Source organism: Musa acuminata, chromosome BXJ1-11 (genome assembly GCF_036884655.1).
Source record: "Musa acuminata AAA Group cultivar baxijiao chromosome BXJ1-11, Cavendish_Baxijiao_AAA, whole genome shotgun sequence".
Lineage (NCBI taxonomy): Eukaryota > Viridiplantae > Streptophyta > Magnoliopsida > Zingiberales > Musaceae > Musa > Musa acuminata.
In genome coordinates, this window is record NC_088337.1 from 26,768,998 (window position 1) to 26,796,429 (window position 27,432).

The following is a 27,432-nucleotide window of genomic DNA, read 5'->3' on the forward strand; positions in this document are numbered from 1 at the left end:
TTGGCTAAGTGGTCCGTAAGGGTCCTCAATCGACATCATATAATTTGATTTATGACTAAGGGATTACTGATTATTTGATTAGATATCACATGTTGATTTTCAATTAACTTAAAAATAGTCATCGGATAACTCGAGAATTCTATAATTGTTATTTGCACTTAAAAAAATTGATTGATGTTTATCATTCACATAAAATATGTATTAGCTTTAACTAGTCATAAAAAAATATTAAATGCAGGAGATACATGTGGTTATCGAGCAATTGTTTATGTAGAGACTATTAAATACAAGAGATAATATGAGACGTCAAAGGATGCTAACTTAAATACTCATATATGAGGGTGTTGGACATATATGACACACGAGGGTCTCGGATCTTGTCGACTTAAATCACCTAGGGATATCAGACACGAAATATATAAAGACATTAGGATATGTCGACTTAGAATAACCAACATAGTATGTTGAGAATATAGGAGATACACAAAGAGTATTAAAGTGAATTGACTTGTGCCACTCATTTAAGGGATGACAAACGCGATACGTGAAAGAGATAGAGTGTGTTAACTTAAACCACCGTAAGAAATATCATATGCAGAAGAAGCACGAAAGTATTGAGACATGCTGACTTTGAACTCCATATAATAAGTATCAAATGCATGAGATATACGGAGGTTTGGGTGTATTGACGTAAATGACTCATATAAGTGGTGGCATACATCGAAGATACACGAAAGCATTATATAAGGGTGTCTTCGAATGAACTACCCATGTGAGGGATGTCAAACACATGTGACATAGTGTTAGATCATTTCGAGTTAAACCACTTATGTAAGAGACATTGATGTATGAGATGCACAGCGATATAAATGTATTAGATGCACAACGCTATAAACGTGTGTTGGCTTAAATCATCCATATCAACTTGTAATCATGACAAGTTGACTTGGCACATTTAGCATTGCAATTGGTTTTTTGGGCGCTTACTCTATCACATCATGCTCATTTTTTTCTCTAAATACGGAATATGATCATCTTTCCACGTATATTAATCCAAAGTAGTTTAGAAATTAAAGTAATCTTATTCAAAGCAAAAAAATTTAAATGTTTCTCTCAAAACTTATAAGTCATAAATAAAATTACGATTCTTATAACGTCCATAAAGAATTATCTCTGAATATGATTAAATATTATTTGAACATATCAACAAAATATATTGAGTAGCTATATCACAATCAAGGGTCATACAATGGTATCAATCAAAATAGTAAGGTATACTCTTCGAACAATGGATAAAAAGATGTACAATGATATAATGAAAAGAGCTCATATCATAATCATAATAACAAATAAGATAATTCTTTTCACAAGAGATTCTTTCCTTCTAACAAAAGTTATAGAAATCGGAAACTATCATACGAATATTTGTCATGCCTACTCTTAGTAAGAAAATAGAGTCCTTATATATCATCTCATCTCATCACATCAATCATTTCAATTGCATAGCACATTTAAATTTAAAAAATTTATTAATTTTATTTAAATTTCATAGCCAAGGCATCATGTAAATCTTTTTAAATTCATTAAATCCCAAAATCATGATATGTCAATCCTACTATGGTCCTAAATCGACCTAGGCAGAGTAATAATAAATAATAATAATAATAATAATTATTATTATTATTATTTTGATGTAATCTAAATAATAATAATAATAATAATCTTTAAATTTTTAACACAATATAAAAATACTAAATCTACAACACAAGATGAAATATCGTGAAATTTATATTAGAATTCGCGCATCAATAACAAAATTTTAATGCCAGTATTCATGCACCCCATTACTAATATTCATGAACAATTGAAATTATAAATTAATAGTTACAAAACAGTAAAGATATAACAAGGTAGAGAGGGAAAACCTACCTCTCTCTCTCTCTCTCTCTCTCTCATACCTTTCTTTAACAAGTTACCCTTGAAGGAAATGAATAAATATTCTCTTTGACTTCTTAAGAAATTAATTTTCTATTATATTCCTAATATACCTCCCCATAGATTGTAATTGTTGATTAATCATTTTATTACATTCCACATAAAAGTAAATAAATTGATCTATCAAATCAAAGTTGTAGCTATAAAAAATTTCAATTCATAAAAAAAGAGAATAAAAATCTTGTGATTACATGCATTCCCTCTTGGCTTGCCTTCACCCTCCCCATGTATGCAGGCTTCCTGGACGCCCAACAATCTCTCTCTCTCTCTCTCTCTTCAGGACACTCTTTTATCCATGAGATTTGCAACTTACATCCCCCTCTCATCCGTTGATCACTTCACACCTCCCTCTACGTGTGTGTATATATGGAGTCGACTAGGCAGAGAATTTGACAACGTAAGATATATATATATATATACACACACAAAGAGGAGGAGAAGACATCATGGGCGGGTGCATGGGCAAGAGTGGCAGCAGCGGCGAGGCTTCCGGCGGAGCATCGAGGCCTGGTCGGCAGGTGAGGGTTCGGATGACGCAGAGGGAGTTCCGGGAGCTGCAGTCACGCACGAACCCATCGGATCTGGGGCGGGTCATCGTGGAAGAGCACGAGAGAGGAAGGTGGGATGCGAGGACCGGCAATGTCGCTTCTTCCTGGGGCTTGACGACCATCCAAGAGGAGTAGAGTTGGTTCTTCTTGTCCGACCTTGACGTCGACCGAGCTGAGCTGCTGCTACTGCTTTTGCGTGTCGCAAACCTCTTCCCAAAGTAATTTTATTTCCAAAAATCATATATTTTACTGATCATTGGAATATCTTTATCTTTGCATTAATACGCACCAATAAAATCATTTAAATATTATCTCGAGACCGAAACAAAAACAAAAAGATTGACAATAAAAAAAACATGTCAAAAGGTCGATGCAAACTATCATAGTTTTAATACCAGAAAAGTAAATATATAATAAAGAAAAAGTAAATAAATAATATGGTAATATAATAATTAGTTAATATTTTTATTATATTCCTAACTTATCCGCTTACATACATCAGGCAATATATTTTAATTGTTGATTACATCCGCTTACATGAACTTATTCAAGCAAAATTCTTCCTATAGAAAATTTCACTTTAGAGAGAAAAAAAAAGAAATAAAGAATTCGGTGATTACATCCTCCCTCCCTCTATCTATCTATCTCTCTCTCTTCATCAGGCTGCAGTCGTAAATAAATAAATAATATATTATTTTTTTATTAATTAATTTAGGAACAAAAATAATAAAGATTTCTATGCAGATTACATTATTTTTAATAGGTTTAAAGTATTTTTGAAATATTAATAAAGACACTAAGGAATTGAGCCCATCTGATAGCATAGCGACTATTGATAAAATCCCAACCTCTAACACAATCCAGTGAGTGAAAAAACTAATTTAACCGAAACGTTTCTATCTTTTTTCTAATCTAAAATTTAGTACTTGGCACTTGGAAATCTCCTTTAAACCTATTTACCACTTGAAGCTTGGGATGTCATGAATCACAAATTCCTATTTGTGATCAGGTTTAATTCATTGCTGTGAGAATGGTATGATTTGAAATCAGTAATATGATTTGTATTCTAAAAGTGCAACCATGATTTGCTTGCTTTTTGTTGCAAGTACAGCTAATTACCAGTGACAGGTCCTGTAACACACATTAACACAAACAAGAGCCATAAAATAACAATGGCACCCTCAGTTGAAAACCATGATTTGGGAAAGGAAACTTAAGCCAATAAACGGCCAAAACTAAAATAAGGAACCTCTGGAAAATTGTCAAACAAAAACAACATAAGCAGCCAAAATGCCAAAAGAATAAAGAGTTTATAGTAAGAGATTCATACCAACACCAAGATTCCAATCTCATCCAGCTTTCAGGTAAAGATAATTTGTATCTCTAGAGACAACTTGGTAGGACATGAACTGGAAGGTAAAAGATATTTCAAGCTGCAAAAACTAGGACTTTAGTGACAAAGTAGAACAGACATATTGTTCCTCAATATCAAGAAATATGGATGCACTTGGTCTTCATCAACATCAAGTTTCTCATCATGCATTTTTAGTGAATTTGTCATGAGAATACCATATACATCTGGTTTCACACCCCAATTACTCCCTGTTTGAGCTAAGATCAATAAGAAATACCAAGAGAAAACAGCTTCTTTGTAAAAAAAGGCACATCGGAAGTAATTATCACAAGGTGGATCTCAGCTAAAACCACCTCCACTGACATGAAAACCTGACCACAGTTGAGCAGTTTGTACACTTTTATGCAGAAAATATACATGCAACATCAAATACTCGGTTTCTCCTTTTGTAGTGTGTCACAGCAACAGAAAATGTTCTGTAAATGTGACCTTAGTTTGGCTAATTTACCTAACTATTCTTATCCAAGTGAAGATGACATGGAATCCCCAGCACCTGTCAACGATGCTGATCAAATTCAATATAATACCAAGGGCATTACACTATTACTCAAAAACACAACTCGATGCAGCCAAGCTTCTGACAGATAGTAGGGTCGAGTCAAGCTTAGGCATAGATTACTAATTTGAGTTTTGATAGGTTGTTCCAGTTCATTCGCTTGTGTGTACACAGTACTTCAATGATATTATTGAGAACAAAAGAGAGTCAAGGTCCGTTATTTAGAATGCCTTGGATATAAGAGTTATAATAAAAGAAATATAGTGCACTTGAGTTGGTTGTTTTAACATAGAAGATAAGAATCCTAGTAAGTTCCAAATAAACAAAGTGATTGCCAAGATTTCAGATCTCGACCGTACCAATATTTACCGGTCCAACCAAGTACTGGTGTCGAAATATAGTTGGATACCAGTACATAGTAGTTATTTATTATATGATTTGAATCAATGATTCCATATGTTACATATTAACATTATACTGTGACATGTTGTGATACCATATCGAGTAGGTAGGTTGGCAACCGGTATCAAATTGAAATTTAAATCCTCAGGTTGGCTTAAAGTGACAAGTTTAATCTTAATACTATTACTTTTCTAGTCAATCTGTATACTGCTTCCAAGTTTTCAGACAATAAATACGAACATGCAGTTTCTCCCTTGTATACCTCACCACTTGACTGCAACTTCCTTTTAGCATTAACTTCATCTAAATTCTGCAAGGACCACTTTCTTCTCTTAAGATCCACTATTGTATTCTTCAGATTCATTATCATTTTTTTCCTTTCCTCTAACATATCTTTTATCTAGAATATCTTATGCAGAAATATATATCATTCTTGCAGTACAACTTCTATGCCTATTGCCCCTATTATGATACACATAACAGACTCGGTGCAGGACGAGTACCAGGGCACCAACAAATGGATGTCAATCTAACATATACACCAGAAAGCCAATATTTTGGTGCATTTTGAATGTCCTATCAAACTATTTCAGACTGGAAGTAATGACACATCAAACTGTTTGATCACTTGTCACAAGAACAATAACTTACCTTCATATTCATTGACTATCAATACATCAAACACAAGTTTACAGTCACAAACATTCTGAACTTTACTCAGTCTACTACAACTTCATGATCATGATAAAAAACTAACCACAATATGCAGCAAGTAACCTGTTGTCAAGTTTCAGAAGCTGAAGTATACAATAATCAGGGACACAATGGTATATTAGCAAAAACTGCAACAGTACTAAAGTAGTTCAGCATCCAATGGATATTCATGAATACAGAGTCATAAGAAATCAAATATCTCTATCAGCTCTAGCAATTGATCATCAGCTTACACAAGAAACTGTAATAATAGTAGACCCTCTAATAATAGTAGTCTTGTGCCTGTAGGGCATCTGACACTTTTTTTGGCATTTGGAAGACAGAATTAACATGACTTCCATTTGGCGTTTCTTCACATCAAAATTAAGGCCAATGCCCGTAGAGAATTAATGAAGTTCTTTTCTTCTTTTTGTTGCACTATGTAAATGCTGAATTGATTTGGCTAGTAACAATGACTACTCTGAGCTTGCATTAGTAATAAACATATACTGCTAGATGATCAAGTTGACAGATTGCTTAAACCCTAGAAGAGATAAACAGGACTAAAAAGGTCTCCATTACCTCATATTCTTTAACCTTGGAAACCTTGGATAGTTCCTAGAGCCAAAGATCTCATTCATTGATATATCCTTCTTTGCGCCCCTCAAACCCTGGGCGCATTAGCTTTTTCTCCCTCTTCTCGATCCGCCTCATCTTTTTCTGCTTGATTCTCTCTTTTATATTCTCTGCCCTCGTCTTCTGCTTCTCTGCTCTAATATTTTCAGTGTTCTTGATCCTCTCTTCCCACTTCTCAGCATGTTTCTGCTGCCTCTTCTTCTCCTTCTTCATGCTCTCCTTCAACAGTTTTGGGTCATCGTGTACCTTCATGCCTGCAGCTCTGCTTACAGCAGCCTTCCAAGAATGCTTCTTGGAGACCATCAGCCCCTTCTCTGGATCCTTCTTTGAGTCCTGCAGCTTCTTCGCCCTCTCCAACTCCTGCAGCTTAGAAAGCTTCCTCCTTTTGCTCCTATGCTCATCCTCACCACCAATCTTGACCTGCCCAAAGGAGATATCGGGAGCGACAGCATCTCCTCTGTGTCTCTCTGCCTTCTCACTCTTCTTCTTCTTCCCCTTCTCCCTGGTCTCATTCTCGTCTCTCTTTCGTTTTCCCTGGGAAGTGGAAGCATCCTCTTCCTTGTTCTTCTTCTTATTTCGGTTCTTCTTCTTCTCCCTCTTATCAGGCCTGTTCTTGATTAAAAGAGGCCGAGTGTTCCTGCCGGACCTGAGCTCCTCGATCCGGCGGTGAAGCCGCTGCCGGAGCTCCTCGTACGTGACGGATCGGTTGTCGGAGATCACGGGAACGGGATTCTCGACCTCGGTCATGCTCTCGCTTCCGATCTCATCCTCATCCTCGTCCTCGTCCTCCTCGCCCTCGTCATCCTCCTCGTCGTCGCTAGTATCAGCAGCCGATTTCTCGGCCTCGATGCTCCTCTTGAGGAGATCGAGGGTAGTGGAGGACTGGGCAGGGTCGAGTCGTACGCGGCGGGCCTCCTTGAGGTTGTCGCGGGACTCGGCCTTAACGGCGGCCTTAGCAGCCTTGGATAGGCCCTGGAACCAGGGCTTGTCGTCATCCACGGGGAGGTAGAAACGGGCAGGGATGAGCTCCACAAGGCGGTCGAAGAAGAGAGAATGACCGTGAATTAGGGTTTTCAGATCGACGCCGCCGTCAATGGAGGATCCGACGGCGACCACTGACGCCGACGACATCTCTTGGCGGCCGACCTTTCTCTTCATCGTCAAGCTCCGTAGACGCCACCGAAGGGGAGAGAGAGAGAGAGAGAGAGAGGAAGGAAGGCGGCGGCGGTGGGAGGAGAGAAGGGAACTCAAGTATGTTAGGGGTGGGGTTTCGTAACGAGGGCAAACACGGAAAAGATCGGGTCTGATCGGATCCTTCAATACCGGGTTGGAATCGGATTGAACAATCCGATTCGACATCAATTTGGTTTGTGCGTGACTCGAGTCCGACCACGGACTCCAACGAACCGGATCTGACTCTATCCACAATCCGATTCTATTTCCAACTCTATTAAGCCTAAAGTCCCACCCGTTAGGTTGATTGCTCGTTACTACTGCAGACAATTGCGGATGCTCATAAAAGAGATCTACGGGTTCACACACGGTTCTACGTGTCGGATCCGGTACGGGATCCGATAACAAAGGCATCACGGAGTCTGCTCCGCTGTCACCGTACCACAACGTGCAGAAGACGCGCCGATACGGCTCTCAAATCGACGTCCGTTTGCTGTTTATACTGGCGAAGGCGATAACGGTGACTGACGGTGACGGCCTCGTGATAGTGACTTCCAGCTGTTTTGTGATTGATTAATTTGAATCTGTCCGAATCAAGACTTTTAACTTTTTATTTATTCTAATTACATTTTGTTTTTTCGTATTAAGATTTAATTATCGGTTCAATCAATGAGTCCGGATTTGCTGATATCAATGTTCGATTCTGTTTGGAGATTCCGTTTGAGTTGACGGTGTCGATCGGACCATATATGGAGTGAACAACTAAGAAAAGATATCCGCTCTCGCTCTCTCGTTCGACGGCCGACGCGAGGAGAAGAGCCGGGGAGGCGACCTCTTGGGTCCGTCACTGCGTTCGGTACTTCTTCTTTTCTTTCAATTTCGGGCACTTTTTACTGATCTGTTCTTGTCTTAGTGGTTCTTGGTTTCCGATCTGGTTTTGGATGAGACACCAATGGCCACATTGTTTGGGAGATGAGATGCTCTGTCGCTTTTTAGATTTGTTTTCCTTCGGGGTGTCTTGAATCTTCAGGCCTGCTTCGTCTAAAAATCACTTCTTTTTGTACTATATGTTGCATACTTTCCTTTATTTTTTTGGGGGAAAAATGCTCATTGTGCTTGTTTATTTCTTGAGTATGTTTGGTTTGTGAAAGTGATTACCTTAATATGCCGAGTATCTTGTCTTGTTTTCTTTGTACCAATCATTTTGTGTCACAAAGAGAACTGAGGATTTAGTTTCTCTTACATTGTCCATATCAAGATTTAGTTAATATAGAATGCTGTCTATATGTATTATTATCAGAGACATAATATATTTGGACATGCTGAATCTAGATCGATAACAGCAGTGGTATGTATGTGCGAGCGTGTGCTGTGTGCATATGTATGTGTGTCTCTGTACTAAAATTTAGTTGATTTAGTTTGTATATAGAGACATGATAGATTTGGACAATCTGACCCTAGATCAGTAACAAGGAATTTTGTTTACTGAAGAAACATGTAAGAACTTCCCAGTTAAATGTTAGATGTAGTAAATTTATAATCTAGCTTTGAGTCAAATTATAAGTTACAAGTGTAGATATTAGCTTTAGAACTTAATATTGTTTGATGTAAGATGGTGTTTTTTCTCGCCTCTTTTTCCAGATCATCTTTTATGAGAGTGAATATTATGAGTTTAATAATTGCATTAGCATTTCACCTGCCACTTGCTGACTCATTAAAGCAAGTTACTCGTCCAGGACTTTGTTTCACACGTAAATTATTGTTCTCAAATTTGATTTCTTTGCCACATCATGGTGTTCTATATAATCCCTGAGATGTATCATCTATCTTGTTAGACTGATGGTTTTGACCAAACAATTGGATGATGTGCAGTTTCTCAAATTTGATTGCTAAGCGACGTCAAGGTGTTCCATGGAGTCTTGAGTTATATCATCTACCTTGTTATACCAGTTGTTTTGACCAAACAATTGGAGGATGTGTGGTTTCTCAAGTTTGATTTCTTAGCCACATGAAGGTGTTATATGGAGTCCTGAATTGTATCATCTATCTTGTTAGATTGAAGGTTTGACCAAACAACTGGAGGATGTGCCACATTCCAGGGAGTCTTTGGTCATTTCCAGCCTTGTTCCTCTCCTAGCTCTTTAGATTCAAGATCCTTTTCCCTCAAAACAGAAAAAGTGTTACATGCAAGTGCTGTGGTTGCAATGAGTTGTGTTAGGATTGAGTAATGGAAAATATCTGAATTTTTTATTTACTCTTTCCATAATTTGCTTTTTGTTTTTCCCATCCTTTCCTTCTTTTTCCTCTCTTTTATGTTATCAATATTTACATTTTCAATGTTCAATTTACTTGGATTTTCCGAAATATCTTTTCTGATTTTACGAAGGACCCAAAACATTCATTTATTTAGATCTGCCAAATATCTTTTCTAATTTTCCTCATTGAATGCACATTCCTGGTCATATCTTGAGGCATCTTCTTCTTAATGGGAAGGGCTTCCCATTCTTATTTTGAATCTTCTTAATGTCATTTCACGCGGGTGAGATTTGCATTAGGATAACGTTAAACGTGATTCCGAGTTTCTTTTCTTTAATTTCCTTTTATTTGTTTAAAATATTATTGGTTTATGTTCTAACAATCTAAAGTAAATCTGTATACCAGATTTTAATTAAGAATCTCACAAGGAACTAACTCTCAATTAAAATTTAATTGCAAATATTATCATTATATTTGATTGATTAGCTAATATATGTATTATCATTAAAAAAATTGGATTAGTTTATAACGAAATTGTGCATTGTTTTATAGATTTTGTTATTAATTTGCATTACAATTTACATATATTCATTTGTTAATATTCTGCTAATTGTTAGATTTTATAATAGTTATTAGGTTTGTATGCAGCACACTTTGACAATTGTTTATGCATTTAGTTAAGCAAATTAAAAAAATTTCATTCATAAACTGACAAGAGAAACCTAAAAATTTATTTTTACATTTTTAGTAATGATCACGAATTTTACTATTTTTTGGTAATTCTGGTTTAGAAATTATTCCAAAAGTCAAATACAAGTTATCTTATTCTCTTTAACTTTACTATACTAACTTGGATATTTAGTTAATTTTTAAATGATATTTTGAAGACCTCCAAATTATAAATTTGGGGAATTTTCCTTTTCTTAAGAAAATTTAAACTCCTAAATTATTGTAAAAATAGAATTTTAAGTCTTGAATTTTTGAAATTCAAAGCTGTTTGTTGAAATAAAAGGAAAAAGATATATATTTCGGATCTAAGTTCATATTCTGTGAATTAAAAAAAAATCCGATTTTCTAAATTAAAAAGGGAAACCTTGGATTTTTTTGAATTAAAAAAAATTATTTCTTGTTTTGTCTTTAATATTTCTGTTATAAAATTATTAACACTCGTGTTATTTATAAGTGTTACAAACCTATAATATAATTTTAAATTAATTCGGGTTTCTGTTTAATTAGTTACTTGAATATTTATTTGCTATTTCCTGTCTTAAGTCAAATACTTGATCCTTTATATTGGTATATGCTGGTTGCTGTTCTAAAACAGACATCTGATTCCAGGTATCATACCTGAATCCTGTTTCCTGTTCTTACTTAAAAGGTCTGGTTTATAAAAGACAAATTTAGAGTTTCATCCACATCGTTTTAGATTTTATGGTTGGGTCCAAATATATATTAAAGAAAAAAATCTAAAATATTCATTGACTCCTTCTATCATTTCTTTTTTCATTTTTTCTTTCCTTTCCTTCTTCCTTTTTCTTATTGATGTACTTTTTCAACATGCAATATATGTTTGAGCATTTGGGTCACAAAGGACCCCAATGATACAGAGCTTTCCTGTCATCAGAAATTCTTTTCCTCTTTTCTCTTCATTCTATCAACCTTCGACTCACGAAAAGGTTTTCCTGATCCTATCTTGGGGCATCTTCTCAACACCATCCTATATGAGGGCGAGATTTTTTGCCCTACGACAACATCAAATGTGATTCTGATTTTTTTTATCACTTTTTTATTTATTTAAAATATTATTGGTTCATGTTCTAACAAGTTCATTGTCTTTTGTGACATTTTTCTTCATATATCTTCCATTTAACTTTTTGGCATATTATTTTCATGAATTTCTTCATTCTGCTTATTTTATCCGATGATAACTTCTTATATGCATGTTTACAGTGAAATATAAAGCATCATCCAAATGGTCTCGCAGGAGTTCACTGTCGACTTGAATAAGCCTCTCGTATTTCAGGTGCATGTCAGATTTTTTTCTTGGTTTCCATTTTATACCATCATATGTGAGACGTAGATTCTTCTTTGCTTGCCTGCTGTTAGTTCTGCTTAATACATATTAATTAAAGTGAGAATGAGCTAACTACAAAACTTAAGCATTGTTTGATTTGTTAATTTACTAGTCAGTTGAAGAAGAACAATATCCTAAGTAGATATATGGCGTTAACCAGTAAGCCAATAGCAGCTAATGTTTTTTTCGGTCTTATATTTGATATGGATCTTGAAACTTTTTAATTTCGCCCCATATTTCTCTTCCCTAGGTTGCAAAGCTTCACGCCAATGTTTTCTGCTTAAACTCATTCATAAAGTATATGTTGTCACTTTGCATTTACTGTTACATAATTTTGTAACTTTGTATTTGCTGGTGTCAACTGCTCATCAACTAAACTGTTCCAATTTATTTGAGGTGGGTCATCTTGGAGAAGCTTACCAAGAATGGGTTCACCAGCCTATTGTTAGCAAGGAAGGCCCACGATTTTTCGCAAATGACTTCTTGGAGGTAATGCATCAGTGGTACCTTAGCCAGCACAGATAATTTGTTTGATATATTTGTAATTGCATGCTTTTGTGTTTATCAGTTCTTAACGCGAACGGTATGGTGGGCGGTTCCAACAATATGGCTGCCAGTTGCTTGTTGGTGCCTGAGCATGTCTATCCAAAGGGGCAATACACTCCCTCGGTTAGCTCTGATGGCAGCCACTGGAATATTTCTGTGGACCTTGATCGAATATACTTTGCATCGCTTCCTTTTTCACATCAAAACTAAGAGTTATTGGTAGGTGACCATTTCTTTGGTCTTTGTGTAAGAATTGCATCTTTTAGTCGAAGTAAAGTGAAATCCAGTTGCATGTTAAACTTATCTATGGCAACAATGTTACAGGGGAAACACTGCTCATTACCTTCTTCATGGTTGCCATCACAAACATCCCATGGATGGACTACGGCTAGTCTTTCCCCCTGCTGCTGCAGCTATCTTATGTGTACCAGTAAGGCTACTAAGAATCTCAAAATATCTGCTTTTATTATTTCCGTATTCATGGACATGGCATGTGTATGCTTTTCAATCTGAAACAGACATCTCTTGACGTGCACTCTAATGCTCTTAACCATTTAGGTTAGAATCTAGGATCTGATATTGTTACAATAATTTTTACTTTTTGAAATTACTAGCCAGGGTCTATCATGTATTGGGAGCTAATAGGTATCGTAATGTTTTTCCAGTTCTGGAATCTGGTTAAACTAATTGCCACTCCATCATCTGCTCCTGCCTTGTTCGGAGGTGGCCTACTGGGTTATGTTATCTATGACTGCACTCACTACTACCTGCACCATGGACAACCATCCAAAGAGCCAGCTAAGAATCTGAAGGTGAGAATGAGAATATCTAAAAGAGCAATTACTCGTTTTCTTTGTTCTAACAAACACCTCCTTGTGCACATTCCAGCGATACCATCTGAACCATCACTTCAGAATTCAAAACAAGGGGTTTGGAATAACTTCGTCACTCTGGGACATTGTCTTTGGCACATTGCCCCCATCAAAATCCTCTTCTCAAAGCAATTGATTATTTCGCACCACCGAGGAAGGTCCAGTTCCAGAAACTCATGCTGCTTTAGACTTGTATATCATTATCACTGGGGTTCTTATCATCGATTATTTCTTCTAAAACTAGTTTACCTACTGACCTTGCAGATTTTTATAATATTTGGCTGGGTGTGTCTCATTTGATCCTTCTCCAAACGTCCATATAAACGATGCTTCTTTTCGTTCTTACAATGGAGAGCATTTATGTGATCAAGACATCCACCTATTCTTGTCTTCAACACTATACTCTGTCTATTAGGCTTCAACACTTTTACATTTTCTAGTCTAATTCATCAGGTGTACAATTGCCTCATTGTAGTTTGCAGGTTTCTATCAACCATCCTTGCAAAACCGGTTCATTTAGTGAACCATATCAGTCAGAGACAATTGCGACAAAGCTAGTAACAAAATTTCTTCCTTGCTGCTACTCTTCGCTGAAATTTTGTTCTATAAATTTTCTGCTCATTGTTCATTCCTTTTCTACATAGATGATGTATCACGTTCACTCAATGAGGTAATTAATCCCTTAAATTTGATACAAGTGCGAGTGATGTCTTCTCTGATTTGAAAATTTTATTTTGAGATCATTTGATCAAAATATCTAAGTCAAAACCATTTATAATCGATGTACTTGTTATAGATTAACATAAATTTTCTTCATGAAATGGAGGTGTCAATGTTCTGCACAAACATTGAAAAATTATCAATGAGTGTTGTGATTTGATTGCCCTTTTTCAACATTGAATCACTCTGTAGCATCAAACATTGTTCACTGAGCTGTGTCATTATCATAGGAGCCTCTTTCAAGCCAATGTTGTGTTCATAAAAGTTGATCTCAGTGTATTAAGTGTCGGTACAAAGAGAGAGAAGAAATGTTATATGCATGCTGTACAAGTATCCATGCAAATTAATCTTTTTCCCTATGTAAATTATATGTAGATGTGTCATTAAATTTACTGCTTACGTGAGTTTTTAGTCAAATTACATGATCTCATTATTACCGGTAGTTTACGTGACAAAGACATGCATCTTTTCCACTATTAAACTCTATTGATGATAATATTTTTACTGCTAATCATTTAATTTGATAGTAATTAACACAATTTAATCCGATCGTTATCTATCTTAAACTACAAGCTTAATCTAATACACAATGCGTTTGTCCGCCCCCATCGCTTTGGTGGGACCCGCAAACGCGGCACCCTCGCTTTTGGTCCCTGAGAGTCCAGTCAGCCAGGAAACGCTTCCCCGGTGATTCAGCCACCCACAGAGGATTAAAACCGCCGCAGTACCTGTGAGCATCTTAGCCGACGTTTCCCCCCTTCTCGCGTCGGCTCCGTCTGTCTGTCTCTCTCTCTCTCTCACACACACACACACGCACGCACGCACGCAGAGTTCGGAGGCTCCGACGCCTCGATTTCCTGCCGCCTGGACATGGAATCGATGAATTACTAATGCTCCAGTCAGATCGTTGTCAAAGTCCAGTTCCCGAGCGTCGGATCCGCTGATCTAGGGTAATTTTGCTTGCGAATCCCCAAATCTGGATTTTGTGAGGCCTGGTCGTGGAAGTGGCGATTGATCGAGAAAGCGAAAGCTTTGAGGTTGTCTGATGATAAAAAGCTCCCTTTTCGGGACATCTGAAGCCTTCTCGGGGTCATTGGGAACAGGGACGGGTGATCGAAGCGTCCGGAGATGCAGGCAGATCGGGTCCGAAGGACCTCTCACCTCTTCTCGGATGATTTGCTGGATACGGCTGCTACGATCCCCATATCCTCGTCCGCGACTTCTTTAGCTTCGTCGTCTTCTTCAGATTCCCTTCCCAGAGTTAACTATATCGAGCATCGCGTGTCGAAGATGGACACGCTTCCTGGTGTTGCCATAAAGTATGGCGTCGAGGTACTTAGCAGCCAGTGCTTAGTTCTTTATCTTTACACTCTAGAAAGTGTTAAGAAGATTGTCATTGTTTTGCTATATGTATAGTGGTATTTGTCAGATCGGAGATGTTTACATTTTCTACTTGCTGTAGACAGCAATTTAATTAAATGAGCCTAAACACTAGTGAGGTTGTGAAAAGAGAACTGATCGATGGCCGCCGATATCATGGAGTTTTGATCAAAATAATGTATATTCACTGCTAAGCGATAATTTATTTTCCAAAATAGTATTGTCACCATTACCAGTAATTTTTATCACTAAATGTTTGGATAGTTTGTATAGAGCAAAACATGTATTACTTTCTATCGCAATTTGGTACTGATATGCAGAAAATTTGTTTTTGATGTTTTAGGTAGCAGACATCAAGCGACTGAATGGCTTGACAACAGATATTCAGATGTTTGCTCGTAAAACATTGCAGATTCCTCTACCAGGGAGGCATCCTCCATCACCTTGTCTTTCAAATGGTTCATTTGCTAATGGGTAATTTCTTTTCTCTTGTCTATTTTTAAGATGTATTTATTTTCAGCTGATTTGTTGGCACAAGATGAATGCTGTTTGAAGCCTGTTACCATGGTTGACAATTTATGTACATAATCCATTTGTTGCATGGCATGCGTATGTTTTCCTTTCTACTTAGTTTATGAAGTTAGTTCTTGAATCATGATAACTGTTATGTAGAAGTCCTTGATTATTTATGTGGCCTGAATTGGGGAGTAATACTCCCTTCTGCTCTTCCATTTCAGTGAGTGAAGCTGTAAAGCAACTTGTTTTTGATGCACTGCATAATTGAATCTTTCCGTACATCAGTTTGTAACTGTTATCTATGATACATTTATATATGCTGACTAGAATTTCTAATTGATAATCAAATCCTTAGTGAAAAACCAAAAATCTCAACAGGTTAAGAGACATGCAGTATTTGAAGGGTTTAACTTGGGTCTAGTTTAAAAAATTTTGGTTTGAATTTAAGTTGCATCAGCTTTAGTCATATCTTTCATGTTTTCCTGAATTAGAAAACAGACACAACTCCACATCAATCTAGCTCCCTTCCCTCAAACATGAACTCAACCTCACTTCATATTCTTGAACTCCTTTTGTGCTATTTAACTTTTCCCACTTTTGTTGAATCACTCCTTAGGCTAATAGCTTTTATGGCCTTGAATCCGCACATGGGTCATGGATTTTAAAGAGCTTAAGATTCAGGAAAATTTCTCCCGACTGTAATACTAAGCTTGGGAATTCATGTAGGCAATATATTTTAATGCTTGCAGTCTGCTTTGGGCTCATGGCACCTGCAGTTTCCAATCCACCATAAACAGTCCACTGCTCTGTTAGTAGTGCATGCTTTTCACAATATTGCTTGTTTGTGCAACTCTAATAAATTTTATGTTAAAGTAAATTAGAAATTGGTCAACCTGTTCAAATGTAACCTCACATTTGCCACACTGAAAAAAGGAAAAAGAGAATAGCAAACATACATTGTGATCATATGCCCTGATTCACTTCCAGCTTTTGTTTCAATGTTCCTTATTTTGATGGGTCAATAGGTTATTTCTTGCATGCTTTTTTTTTTTGGTGTAGCAACTACATCTTTCAATGTTCCAGTAGTTTCATACATGCATCTAAAGAGATGCTAATGAATCTAATTTCTCCTGTTTTTACCTTTCTCTGGGAAATATAACTCTTGCATCCTTCTGTGTCCCTTCTGTGTCTTTATTATTTTTCCACCTAATTTCTCCCACATCACTTTTTCATTTGTCTGAAGTGTGTCTGTCTCTCTTCTCTGTCCATTTATTGTGTCTGTTCACTTTGTTTGTTTGATATCTGTAAATATAGCATTTTCACATCTTTGTCTGTCTTTTAAGAATTCATCATCATTGATAACCTCCACTTCTGATAAAGTATACCTCTGATTGTATTTATAATAGTGACCAAATTGTCACAAGTGATCTTCTCGTTTTCCTGGTGGATGCAAATTGTTTTTCTTATGGACTCCCATGCAAAAAATGCTAACTTTTAAAATGTATTAAAGATATTTATGGTTACTTGCAGGGGTAAAACTATGCATATTGACCCTCCTAGACCATATGTTTGCCGGAGCCTCATGCACTAGGTTGCCCTTAAATTCCACTTTCATTTTGTAAAGTTCAACTGCTCTTCTTTTTCTTAAAGAAATTGTTTTTGATGTCTAAACTTTTGCTGGAGTTGATTAAAAATTAGAGTTGTCTGCTGAACTATATCTCAAAAAAGTGCCTTAATTCACTTGCTGCCTCCACTTAATTTCTTATTAGCTTGGATAACTGATGGTAACTTATGAGACTGACATGGTAACTCATTAATAAGGTGCACCCGAGTGTCTACTAATATTTATGATCGTGGAGGTCTTTAATATGTTATTTATTTTTCAATGTAGTTATATATCATTGTGTGATATATCATGCTGTTGCATAATATGTCATATAATTGCATGGTCTTAGATCTTCTTTTATTATTTTAATTCCTTCATAGTATCACTGATGAAATCCTGGTGTATTTATTTTTCAATGTAGTTGTATATCATGTTATCGCATAGCATGTCATATAATTGCTTGGTCTTAGATCATCTTTTATTATTTTAATTCCTTCACAGTATCGCTGATGAAATCCTGTTTGATATAAGATATGTCTAATAGAAGTAATTGATCATTAGTTTTGCACCTTGCTCATACCATGAACATCTTGTTCGTCTTTGTTTTTAGCTTGATTTAGTGTCACAGTAAGGTTGCTACTCAACAACTTGGATGTTGAGTGTTTGAGCTTGCAATAATAAGGCCGTATGCATTACTAGTCTCATATCCATATTGGCAAAAGCCATCCACATTGGTTCATTGCTTCCTTACAAATTTTCCAATAAGCGTCTATCAAATGCATGTATCATGAAGGACTTTATATATTTGTGTGTTTTTAATTTTTAATTTTATATTGTGTCTTGATATGCTAGAAGTTATTCCAGACAACATACTTCACCGCATCGGCCTAGTAATAATGTGTTGGATTTGTTCCATTCGCTCGAGCTGAAAACCCCTCCAAGTAAGGTTTCCCCAGCAATGAGCAGCTTACAAGCATACTATGGTCTCACACCACCTAAAAAGGGTGCAGATACTGCAGAGACAGAGATGGCAGTGTATAGAAAAGGTTGCTGCTTGGCTGACGAACTTAAAGAGCCACCGTTTTCTGACCCACTTCCAGGTCGGCATCGGAAATCTATATGTTTGGCTAATGGCTTTCCACTGGGAAATGGCGAGATCACAAAGGGAAAAAATATTTTAGAGACTGCAGATAACAATGAGAGCGAGAAACCTATCCGGAGGCGTCAAAAGAATGATGCAAGCCCATCTTTAGGTGCGACAGAATTGTTGTTGGAGGATAATAGTAGTGATTTAATCTCAGTAAGGAAAGGAAAAGGCCTAGCAATGAGACCAAAACTGGGGAGCCGCACCGATATGGATATGGGTCATCCAAAAGCTAGTCCTCATGGAGACTCTGTCATGACTGATGGGTTTGTTTCAGTTAGGAAATCATCGAGCACATCAAGCTTGCAGGACTCAGAGGACCACTCGTCCATCTGGCTAACTAGCAAATGGACTTTGAATCCTGAACTTCTTGCTAGGCCACTATTCGATGGCTTGCCAAAGCCGATAATTGTACGGAAGAACAAAGCTGCTCTCGATTAATGTTTTGTTTCTTTAGTTTAGTTCAATCTTATCAGTATAACCATCATCTAACCTGGCAGCAGATCAAGTTCTATCTGCAGACCTTCAATAAAAACAAGGCTTTTGTAGTAGGCATACAGAGTAAATGAAGCAAAGGAAGCTGCACTCGTCGAGGTTGCACTCTTAGGTTTGATGTCGGGGCTGGATATTTACTAGCTGCAATTCTTTGTGGTCATCCTTATCAACATTCATATATTGTTTATTAGAGTATTGCCAGAGTATTGCCAGAGCTATTCTTTTGTATAAGCATGTACTTGAAGAGGGTATATCAGATGTTTTATGTTTTTCTTTCCTAACAATTGCTATGAAATAGACATTATTTCTAGACTGAGCCATGTTTTTTCTTGGAGGCATATGTTTTTGGCAGGAATGTGGAACATGATGATCCTGTTCTGTAGCTTTGTTCCTGATGTTTCTGGATTCTCTGAAGCGAAGTGATTTGCTCAGCCAGTAGATTTGAGCTTCCTTATGTATGCTCTTCAGTTATCATCAAATCAGCCCCTGTTATCTTGGAATTTGGTTTAGAACATGCACAAAGATCTCTCTGGCTGTTTGACCTCAACAAATTCAAGCTATCTGTTGACTAATTTTTAGTCTGGAGTGCAATTAACAGTTTGACATAATGTGAGGAGAAGAAGAAACTTAAATGCAGATAGTGAGTCTGGAGAAGAAATTGGAGTTTTGACTTTGAAGCTGACCCATTGGTCCAAGTAAGTGTTGTAATGCATGAATACATTTATGTCAGACTTCAACACAATTACTTGTGTCCTGGAAAATTCTTCCTGATATTTCTATACAAATGATCTTTATATTTGGCTCTATTTTCCTCAAGTAAACAAGCAAATGAACTTTATATTTCATGCATGACCTCTGGACTTGAAACTCTAGTTTTGCTGAAATCCAATCAACATATACATTGATGTTTAGAAGAAAGTATGCATCATATATATCAATCAACATATGCATCTACCAAATCTAGTCTCATAAAATTATGCAATCTTCTTATTATATTTTGGAGGAGAACTTACTCCCCACATTGGTGTTGTCGTTGACCAGATAGTCTTGAACTTCACTTTTCACTTTGCAGCTCAAATCTTGAGAGAGAGAGAGAGAAGAAGAAGAAGAAGATGATGATGATGATGAATCAAACAATGTTCGATTGATGAGCTTGTGGCTGCAGCAAAACCTGGTGCAATTTGACCCGGTGAAAGCAAGAGCAGTACACAGTTGATATCAACAAGCTGATCCAATTATTACATGCTTTTCTTGATCGTATCTATAAAGCATTGGAGGCTTGCAACGGCTGCAGAGCTCCCTTCCTCCCCCATAACTCTCTTCTTCAGCTGCAGCACACTTGCTTGTGCCTTTGCTCCCTCGTCACCTGTCATGATCCTCCCGATGCCATTCTCTATGGCATGTCGATTACAGCCATCAAGTTTGATCCCTATTCCCCACACCTTCACGATGTAGACGGCATTCACGAACTGGTCGCCGGCGATGGGGTAGCACAACAGCCTCTTCTCGTGTCGTATGGCCTCCAACGTCGAGTTCCACCCGCAGTGCGTGAGGTAGCATCCGATGGCGGGGCTCCTCAGCACCTCCTCCTGCGGCGCCCACGCCACCACCTTGCCGTAGCCCGCGACTCGATCCAGGAACCCGCGGGGGAGACCGGCCCGCCATGGCTTCTCGTCCTTGAGCACCCACAGGAACGGCTGCGCCGCAGCCTCCAGCCCCAGCGCGAACTCCGCGATCTTCTCCGGCGAGATCGGCGCCACCCAGCTCCCGAAGGACGCGTACACGACCGAGTTCGGCGGGTGCTTCTCCAGCCACTCCAGGCAGCTCTGGTCTTCGTCCCACATGCTCAGGTTGCACCGGGAGTTGCCGCGCGTCTTCTCGTCGCCGCCGTGTGCTTCCAGTGGACCGACGGGGAGCGTCCGCGGCGCGTCGTGTTCTTGCGGTTGCGAGCTTGGAAGCGGGGGATGATGGTCTCCACGGCGACCGCCTTCCTCGGGGAAGGAGTTGACCAACAGCCATCGGACAGATTTAGCTCGCTCGATGACTCGAAGCCAGAAGGCGAATCTTGACCTCTGGGAAGCAGGATTGCCCACCAGCCATGGCAGGTCGCTCGCGCTAAGCTTCGCCTGCCCTTCCAACGTCAGCTCTTGCGCCGCCTGCTCTTGCCCGTCATGTTGGCACGGAGGCTGATGCGACAGCGGACTACCTACCATCAACGGCAAAGAAGACGAGCATTAGTGCATGGTCGACATCGTAACCACAGTATCATTACGCAGGAGAACGTAGTGGTCGTACCGAATTCAGAGATGAAACCCCTGCGAATGAGCTCCGGAATGGCGGAGATGACGCGGTAGGTGGCCAGCATCGCCGTCCAGAACCCGGCGACCGGGAGGCCGCACCGCCGCGCGACCGGAATCGCCCACGAGGCCACCAGGTCCACCACCACGCAAGCGATGGCCTCAGCGTCCGGCGGCGACAGCAGGCGCTCGAGATGCGCGGGCATGTGGCTCTCCATGGCCTGCTCGATGGCCGCGAAGTCCGGAGGCGCCGCGCCGTCGTCCGCCATGAGGCCACTGGAAACAGAAGCGAACCGGATCCCATCATCGGCCCGGCCCGCGAGACGCCGGTGGATGAAGTCCGGGGCGGCCACCGTCACCTCGAATCCACGTGCATGGAGGACCCGGGCGAGGTCCAGCATGGGAGACACATGCCCCTGAGCCGGGAAGGGAACGAGCACAACCCTCGGCCGCATCCCCCACTCCTCGCTTCTGTTGCCTTCTTCCCCGTTGCGCTCGCTCTCATTTATAATTGCAGGAGCGGTGTTCGACACCCGGTTTGTTCCTTGCAGATGACGACAATACCACATCACAGCGTTCTACTTCCTTATTCTATGTGCAGCTAAAAGCCATGAAGAAGCATTCCGAGCTACTGTGGCTCCATATCGGACACGACTTTGCTGATTTGACTTCCATTTCTTTTGTGCTGATACCTAAGTCGGCAGCACATTGCCTCATGATATGGCAAGCATGCTCAAATCCCCAAACAACTTCCCTCCTAAGGCAGAGAACGAGTATTCCTGCAACTCTGATACATGCACGCATCGATTGACTTTGATTTCTTCTGTACAGATGACAAATCATGAGTACGATTGCAGCTATATATATATAGGTATGTGTTTACATACATGTATTATAATACGATGGGGCAGTGTCGTACCAGCTGATTTATGATATCGAAGTCAATTGGTGGCATGAATATTGTTCTCTGTTCCGGAGGTGGCGCAGAGAATTCAGCATGTGCAAGTTCTTGTCGAGCTTGCCATCATCATCCATTTCGCCGTTCTTCCGAAGGAGATAAGACGAGGTGAAGCGTCCCCACTCCTCCCTGAAAGAGACCTGTCCCAAACAAAGGTGAGTTCCTGCAATAGTGTGGCTGAGGAGCTTCCATGGAGGTCCATGCGTGTTGCACATGTTCGAGTCACCTGCACCACTGGGGTGAGGAAAGGAGGTGCAACAGCAGGTCAAACAGAGTGTGTGGCCTCTCTTTACGATCAAAAGCAATCTGGTTCATAGCTTTTTGGTGGCAAAGTTCTTGCCTTTCCTTTTTCGCTTCTCTCTCTCTCTCTCTCTCTCTCTCTCTCTCTCTCTTTTCCCAGCTTTTGAGTGTGAACAGTACTTGATGGGTATCAGAGGTAGGCGTATGATCTTTTTTGCAAGCAGAAACTGTCGAACAGAGCCATGAGTTGTGGAATTGATGGGTTTTAGTGGTTGATGATGATGAACTCATTCTGGGAAGATGTCAGTACTTGAAATGTAGCAGGTGGTGGTGGTAGGCAAGTTGGCACCAGTGAGGCCTGCAAATGTGAAACTTGCTTCTTTTCTCTTCAATGGCAACAATGTGTCTCAAAGAAGTGGATGATGAAGCTTTGAAGCTTTAGGTGGAGGTCGGAGATTAGTTCTTGGCAACTTCGTTCTATATTGGTTAACTTGGTCTAATATTTTTCATGGATATTATCTTCAAAATATTTTTTTTTTCTTTTTTGTTGGGGGGAACGAGTAGAGATTGATTGTATAAAAAAAAGATTGACTTATAAGAGTCTGATGTATTACTATTAACTTTAGTCTAAATATTTTAAATGCAACTCAAAGTTAATAGTTTGATTATTCACAATTGATATCCAAGCCCGAAGTTTGAATAAGAAAAAATCAAAAATATATGATTTGATCAGTATATTATAATTAACTTTAATTTTAAATCAGTAATTTGAGTTTACAAAGTTAACAAGTCAGTGTCAAACATTTTTTTAATTAAAAATAAAAAAATAAAGGTTGATAATGAATTTTTTGATTAATTCTATTTTAAAGGTGCCAACAAGTTAGTTATTAAAGATTATGATTAATTAATATCAATAACTTGAGATCAAATTCTAATACAACTTTTGATTGGATGATTACTAATCATTCATTCAAACTATATTCAAATGCTAACAATTTTTTTCTAAGATCAAAACCTAGGATTTTTTAATCAATTGATAACAAGCTTTTTAGATGGACTCTTGATTTAATTTTATATAAACAAAAGATATGCCAGCCATTATGATTTCCAATTATTTATATATATTCTTCCAAGATCACAACCATTTGCTGCTCCCTTTTTGAAGACAGCCAATTGAGGCAATAATTTCATTGTTTGAAGAAGTTGAGCAGCCTTTCAAGAAGGAAAAAAAATTAATTTTTTACTATGCTTTGGGTTTTGTGCTTTTTTTTTTTTGTTTTGTTTTGTCAACTGGTGGCTTCATGTGCACATGTTATCACTGTTCAACAATGATTCCATCCATGGCAGCACACAGACTCATAATCATACCACTGAATCACATTGCATCTCAACATTCTTAATATCTAATGGAATAATCATTTGCATCCAACATATCTTTTTTTCTTTATTTTTGTTTGACTTTTCAATTGTGTCAACATGTGAGTCATGAAACTTTGGTCATTGTCACATTTGGATTCTCCTTGAAAGAATATTAAACATGAAGATTAACTGACATCAATATGCAATCATGGTAGATTCCATGATTGTAATTGAGATAATGGACATATACTATTACTATAAATAATAATAAAATAAAAAATATATTTAAAATAAAAATAAGTATATTAATATTGACAATAAGAAGAGATAGAAAAATAGAAAAAAAAGAGATAGATCCCAATTTCGGGTTGAGGTTAGGATCTGCCGAACGGGTCAGTGACGAGGTGGCCACCATCTTTGTTATAAATACCATGACGGCCACTGTCATGACCCCCCGAATTATCACATTCAAGAGGTCTTAAATCGATAGTATTAAAGTTTCATCAACAATCATCCAGATCCAAACTAACGTTTGAGGATACTAAAAAATATTCAGTCAAAAATTCACATCCACCAAAACCTATGTAATTTATAATCATATACTACATCACTCAATGATTCATAAAATCTGAAACAAACTCAATAAAACAATAAGCACATCATAAATCCATGAGTGTGTGAGTCTATATAATCACAAAACGAACGTTTTTCATTAGCTCATATCATTATACAAATTAAACTTAACTTTTCAAAATTCTAAACGTGAAAGGTGTTTTAAAACTTTTATACGTTATATCAATTCAAATCTGTCGACAACATTTCATTACATACAAAACACACTTATACAATAATAACATAACGACCAACAAGACTTGCCCACAGTTATAAATAGTTCTCCAAGTCTAATGCTAACTTTTCGATAAGTGATAAGCTAATCTAAAAGATTTATATAACAACGGAGTGAGCTAAAAAGCTCAGCAAATGACAAATATGTCAACAGCAAAAGGAGCCGTTTCAAACAAGCATAGTATCGAAATGCAAGGTAAAATACAAGAATTCATAAATATTATTTCATCACATACAAAATCACAAATGTCATTTCATTCAAAACATATTTGGTTAATAACGAAACGAATAGAGTAAAGAGTAATTGAAGAATATCAATGACGAATGAAATGTTTTGGAATATATCAAAGGTATATGAAACATTTCAGAGTATATCAATGGCGTATAAAATGTTGCAGAGTATATCAACGGCATATGAAACATTTTAGAGCATATTAAGGGTGTATGAAATGTTTTGGAGCATATCAATAATAAATTAAATATTTTAAAATATATAAATTGTTAGGATCGAGAGCACTAAGAGGGGGGGGGTGAATTAGTGCAGCGGAAATCTTTCAGCGATTAAAAACGAAAGCTGTGTTTGTTTGATAGAAACTATTTTGATGCAAAAGCCGATTCTAAGATTACTTATGATTGAGTACAGTTTACGTCTAAACACAGTTTGCATCTAAGCGCAGTTTACGCAGTTTGCGTCTAAATGCAGTTTGTGTCTAAATGCAGTTTGCGTCTAAATACAGATTGCGTCTAAGCGCAGTTTGTGTAGTTTGCGTCTAAGCGCAGATTGCGTCGAAGCTCAGATTGCGTCTAAGCGCAGATTGCGTTTAAGCGCAGTTTGCGTCTTAAGCGCAGATTGCGTCTAAACACAGTTTTACGTCAAAACCTAGATTCGGAAAGATTTGAACTTAGACACTCGTTCGTAAAAGCGCAGAAGTCAGTTTGCAGTTATAAATGGAATGTAAACGTAAACTGCAGAGAAACTCGTTCGTAAAAGCGCAGAAATCAGTTTGCAGTTATAAACAGAATCAAGACGTAAACGTAAACTGCAAAGAAACTCGTTCGTAAAAGCGCAGAAGACAGTTTACAGTTATAAATAGAATCGAAACGTAAGTGTAAACCGCAATGTAGAGATTGTACGAAAACACCGATTTACGTCTGAATGCAGATTTGGAAAGAACATAACTTAGAAACTTGTTCGTAAAAGCGCAGAGAGCAGTAGCTATGTAGGAGGTTTGCAGTAATGATAAAGTGCTCAAAATGAAAGCAAACCAGAGATTTAGAGTGGTTCGGTCAGTCTTGACCTACTCCACTTTTGGCTTCCTCTACCGACGAGGTCACCGACGTCAACTAGAGGCCTTCCTTCAATAGGCGAAGGCCAACTGCCCTTTTACAGTTTCACTCCTTTTGACGGGCTCAGGAGACAACCCTTACAGAACCTTTCTCTCCTCTCTTTACAACTCAAGACTTGAAGAACAGAAAGAGGAGAACTTTTGGACTTAACACAAATTTGAGCTCTTAGAATCACAGAAAAGATCAAGAATTCGGTGTAGTTCTGTATCTTTTCAGTGCTGAATGGGTGGGGTATTTATAGGCCCCAACCCAGTTCAAATTTGGAGCTCAAAACGATCAAATCCCGGAATTCCGGGATCAGGCGGTTGCACCTCCTGACTGGGGAGGTTGCACCGCCTGGCAGAGCTCGAAGACTGAGCCTCTAGGCTGTGCTACCTCTGTCAGGGGCGGTTGCACCTCTCTGCCAGAGCTCGAAGACTGAGCTCAGGCGGTTGCACCGCCTGACTGGAGAGGTTGCACCGCCTGGCAGAGCTCGAAACTTGAGCTCTGGCGGTGCTACCTCCTGACAGAGGAGGTTGCACCGCCCAGTCTCGCTCGGAGACTGAGCCCTGGGCGGTTGCACCTCTTGGCTGGGGCGGTTGCACCGCCCAGTCTCGCTGGGAGACATAGCCTGGGCGGTGCTACCTCCCTGCCTGGGCGGTTGCACCTCCCACAGCAACCTGGGTCCGAATGGGTTGAACCATTCGACCCAATTTGAGTTCTTCAGGGGCCCAATTGCCCCAAGATTAAGCTAATGGGATCACCTCCCATTTTTAACTTAATCAAAGTGCTAACTACGATTATTTCCTAAGACATATTCTGCAGCTTGCTTTGGTGCGTCACTCGCTTCTTCCGGCGAGTTTCCGGCGAACTTCCGTCGATCATCCGATGAACCCTCGGTGATTCTCCTACGGACTTCCGGCAAACTCGTGGACTGCGACGATCCACTTGGCAAGTTCCGACGATCTCCTTTGCCAAGCTTCTGGACTTCTCGGATTTGTTCCCGCAGAACCTCCGACGACTGTCCGAACTTCCGTCGAGCTCTCGAACTCCCAACGTGATCATTGTCATGACTCCCGCGCAACTCCTGCTGCATTTCTTACTTTCATCGTAGTCAATCCTGCACACTCAAAACAAAAACTTCGATCGAGACAATTAATCCTAAGCAATTAACCAAGTTGTCTTGCATGTCATTGGTCCCTCGACGCTTCGTCCGATTCTTCGGCGCATCGTCCTTTCCTGCAGCTTATTGCCCAATCGGCCAGTTGACTCCGCAACTCCGATATCCTTGGCACAATACCCGCTCTTCTTGGCCCGATGCCCGAGTCCACGGCCCGAAGCCTTCTGTCGATACGTCGACCGATCCACCGGCCCGACGTCCAATCTTCTGACATGTTCCTCCGGCACAACATGATGTTCCTGCTTTAATTGTCTCATCCT

The 27,432-nt window shown here is 38.8% G+C and overlaps 4 protein-coding genes across 9 annotated transcripts; 2 read left to right on the forward strand and 2 right to left on the reverse strand.

Moving 5' to 3' along the window:
• Window positions 1-5,660: 5,660 nt before the first annotated feature.
• LOC135597416 (ribosomal RNA-processing protein 14-C-like) lies at window positions 5,661-7,455 on the reverse strand. Its single transcript, XM_065090335.1, has one exon. The coding sequence runs from the start codon at window positions 7,340-7,342 to the stop codon at window positions 6,182-6,184; it is 1,161 nt and encodes a 386-aa protein (XP_064946407.1). The 5' UTR covers window positions 7,343-7,455; the 3' UTR covers window positions 5,661-6,181.
• A 619-nt stretch (window positions 7,456-8,074) lies between these two features.
• On the forward strand, window positions 8,075-13,733 carry LOC103971669 (dihydroceramide fatty acyl 2-hydroxylase FAH1-like). Of its 3 annotated transcripts, none has more exons than XM_009385749.3 (8): window positions 8,075-8,213; window positions 11,564-11,636; window positions 12,084-12,176; window positions 12,256-12,452; window positions 12,558-12,663; window positions 12,899-13,045; window positions 13,122-13,263; window positions 13,370-13,733. In XM_009385749.3, the coding sequence occupies exons 2-7, from the start codon at window positions 11,586-11,588 to the stop codon at window positions 13,239-13,241; spliced, it is 714 nt and encodes a 237-aa protein (XP_009384024.2). In that variant the 5' UTR covers window positions 8,075-8,213; window positions 11,564-11,585; the 3' UTR covers window positions 13,242-13,263; window positions 13,370-13,733. The 3 variants fall into 3 exon arrangements, with proteins under 3 accessions (XP_009384024.2, XP_009384025.2, XP_064946409.1); XM_009385750.3 differs by having other exon boundaries at window positions 8,137-8,196; XM_065090337.1 differs by lacking the exon at window positions 8,075-8,213 and adding an exon at window positions 9,348-9,466.
• Window positions 13,734-14,530: 797 nt separating this feature from the next.
• LOC103971671 (uncharacterized) lies at window positions 14,531-19,772 on the forward strand. Of its 4 annotated transcripts, XM_018820645.2 has the most exons (4): window positions 14,532-14,775; window positions 14,929-15,157; window positions 15,549-15,679; window positions 18,180-19,772. In XM_018820645.2, exons 2-4 carry the CDS (start codon window positions 14,954-14,956, stop codon window positions 18,910-18,912), a joined length of 1,068 nt encoding a protein of 355 aa, XP_018676190.1. In that variant the 5' UTR covers window positions 14,532-14,775; window positions 14,929-14,953; the 3' UTR covers window positions 18,913-19,772. The 4 variants fall into 4 exon arrangements, with proteins under 4 accessions (XP_018676191.1, XP_009384027.1, XP_018676190.1 ...); XM_018820646.2 differs by having other exon boundaries at window positions 14,531-15,157; window positions 18,183-19,772; XM_009385752.3 differs by having other exon boundaries at window positions 14,531-15,157; window positions 18,192-19,772.
• Window positions 19,773-20,085: 313 nt separating this feature from the next.
• LOC103971672 (UDP-glycosyltransferase 82A1) lies at window positions 20,086-22,056 on the reverse strand. The gene is made up of 2 exons (XM_009385753.3): window positions 21,262-22,056; window positions 20,086-21,172 (listed from the first exon to the last, which is right to left on the reverse strand). The coding sequence occupies exons 1-2, from the start codon at window positions 21,830-21,832 to the stop codon at window positions 20,205-20,207; spliced, it is 1,539 nt and encodes a 512-aa protein (XP_009384028.2). The 5' UTR covers window positions 21,833-22,056; the 3' UTR covers window positions 20,086-20,204.
• Between the last annotated feature and the right edge of the window lie 5,376 nt (window positions 22,057-27,432).

What these genes read in the sequence shown, in the direction of transcription:
- LOC103971672 (XM_009385753.3), bottom strand. Translation starts at nt 21,832, where the DNA reads ATGTGGTATTGTCGTCATCTGCAAGGAACAAACCGGGTGTCGAACACC. An exon ending in GGGTTTCATCTCTGAATTCG is followed by an intron (nt 21,173 to 21,261) that starts GTACGACCACTA and finishes CGTTGATGGTAG; the next exon opens with GTAGTCCGCTGTCGCATCAG.
- LOC103971669 (XM_009385749.3), top strand. Translation starts at nt 11,586, where the DNA reads ATGGTCTCGCAGGAGTTCACTGTCGACTTGAATAAGCCTCTCGTATTT. An exon ending in ATAAGCCTCTCGTATTTCAG is followed by an intron (nt 11,637 to 12,083) that starts GTGCATGTCAGA and finishes AATTTATTTGAG; the next exon opens with GTGGGTCATCTTGGAGAAGC. An exon ending in TCGCAAATGACTTCTTGGAG is followed by an intron (nt 12,177 to 12,255) that starts GTAATGCATCAG and finishes TGTGTTTATCAG; the next exon opens with TTCTTAACGCGAACGGTATG.
- LOC135597416 (XM_065090335.1), bottom strand. Translation starts at nt 7,342, where the DNA reads ATGAAGAGAAAGGTCGGCCGCCAAGAGATGTCGTCGGCGTCAGTGGTC.
- LOC103971671 (XM_018820645.2), top strand. Translation starts at nt 14,954, where the DNA reads ATGCAGGCAGATCGGGTCCGAAGGACCTCTCACCTCTTCTCGGATGAT. An exon ending in CCATAAAGTATGGCGTCGAG is followed by an intron (nt 15,158 to 15,548) that starts GTACTTAGCAGC and finishes TTGATGTTTTAG; the next exon opens with GTAGCAGACATCAAGCGACT. An exon ending in AATGGTTCATTTGCTAATGG is followed by an intron (nt 15,680 to 18,179) that starts GTAATTTCTTTT and finishes TTGATATGCTAG; the next exon opens with AAGTTATTCCAGACAACATA.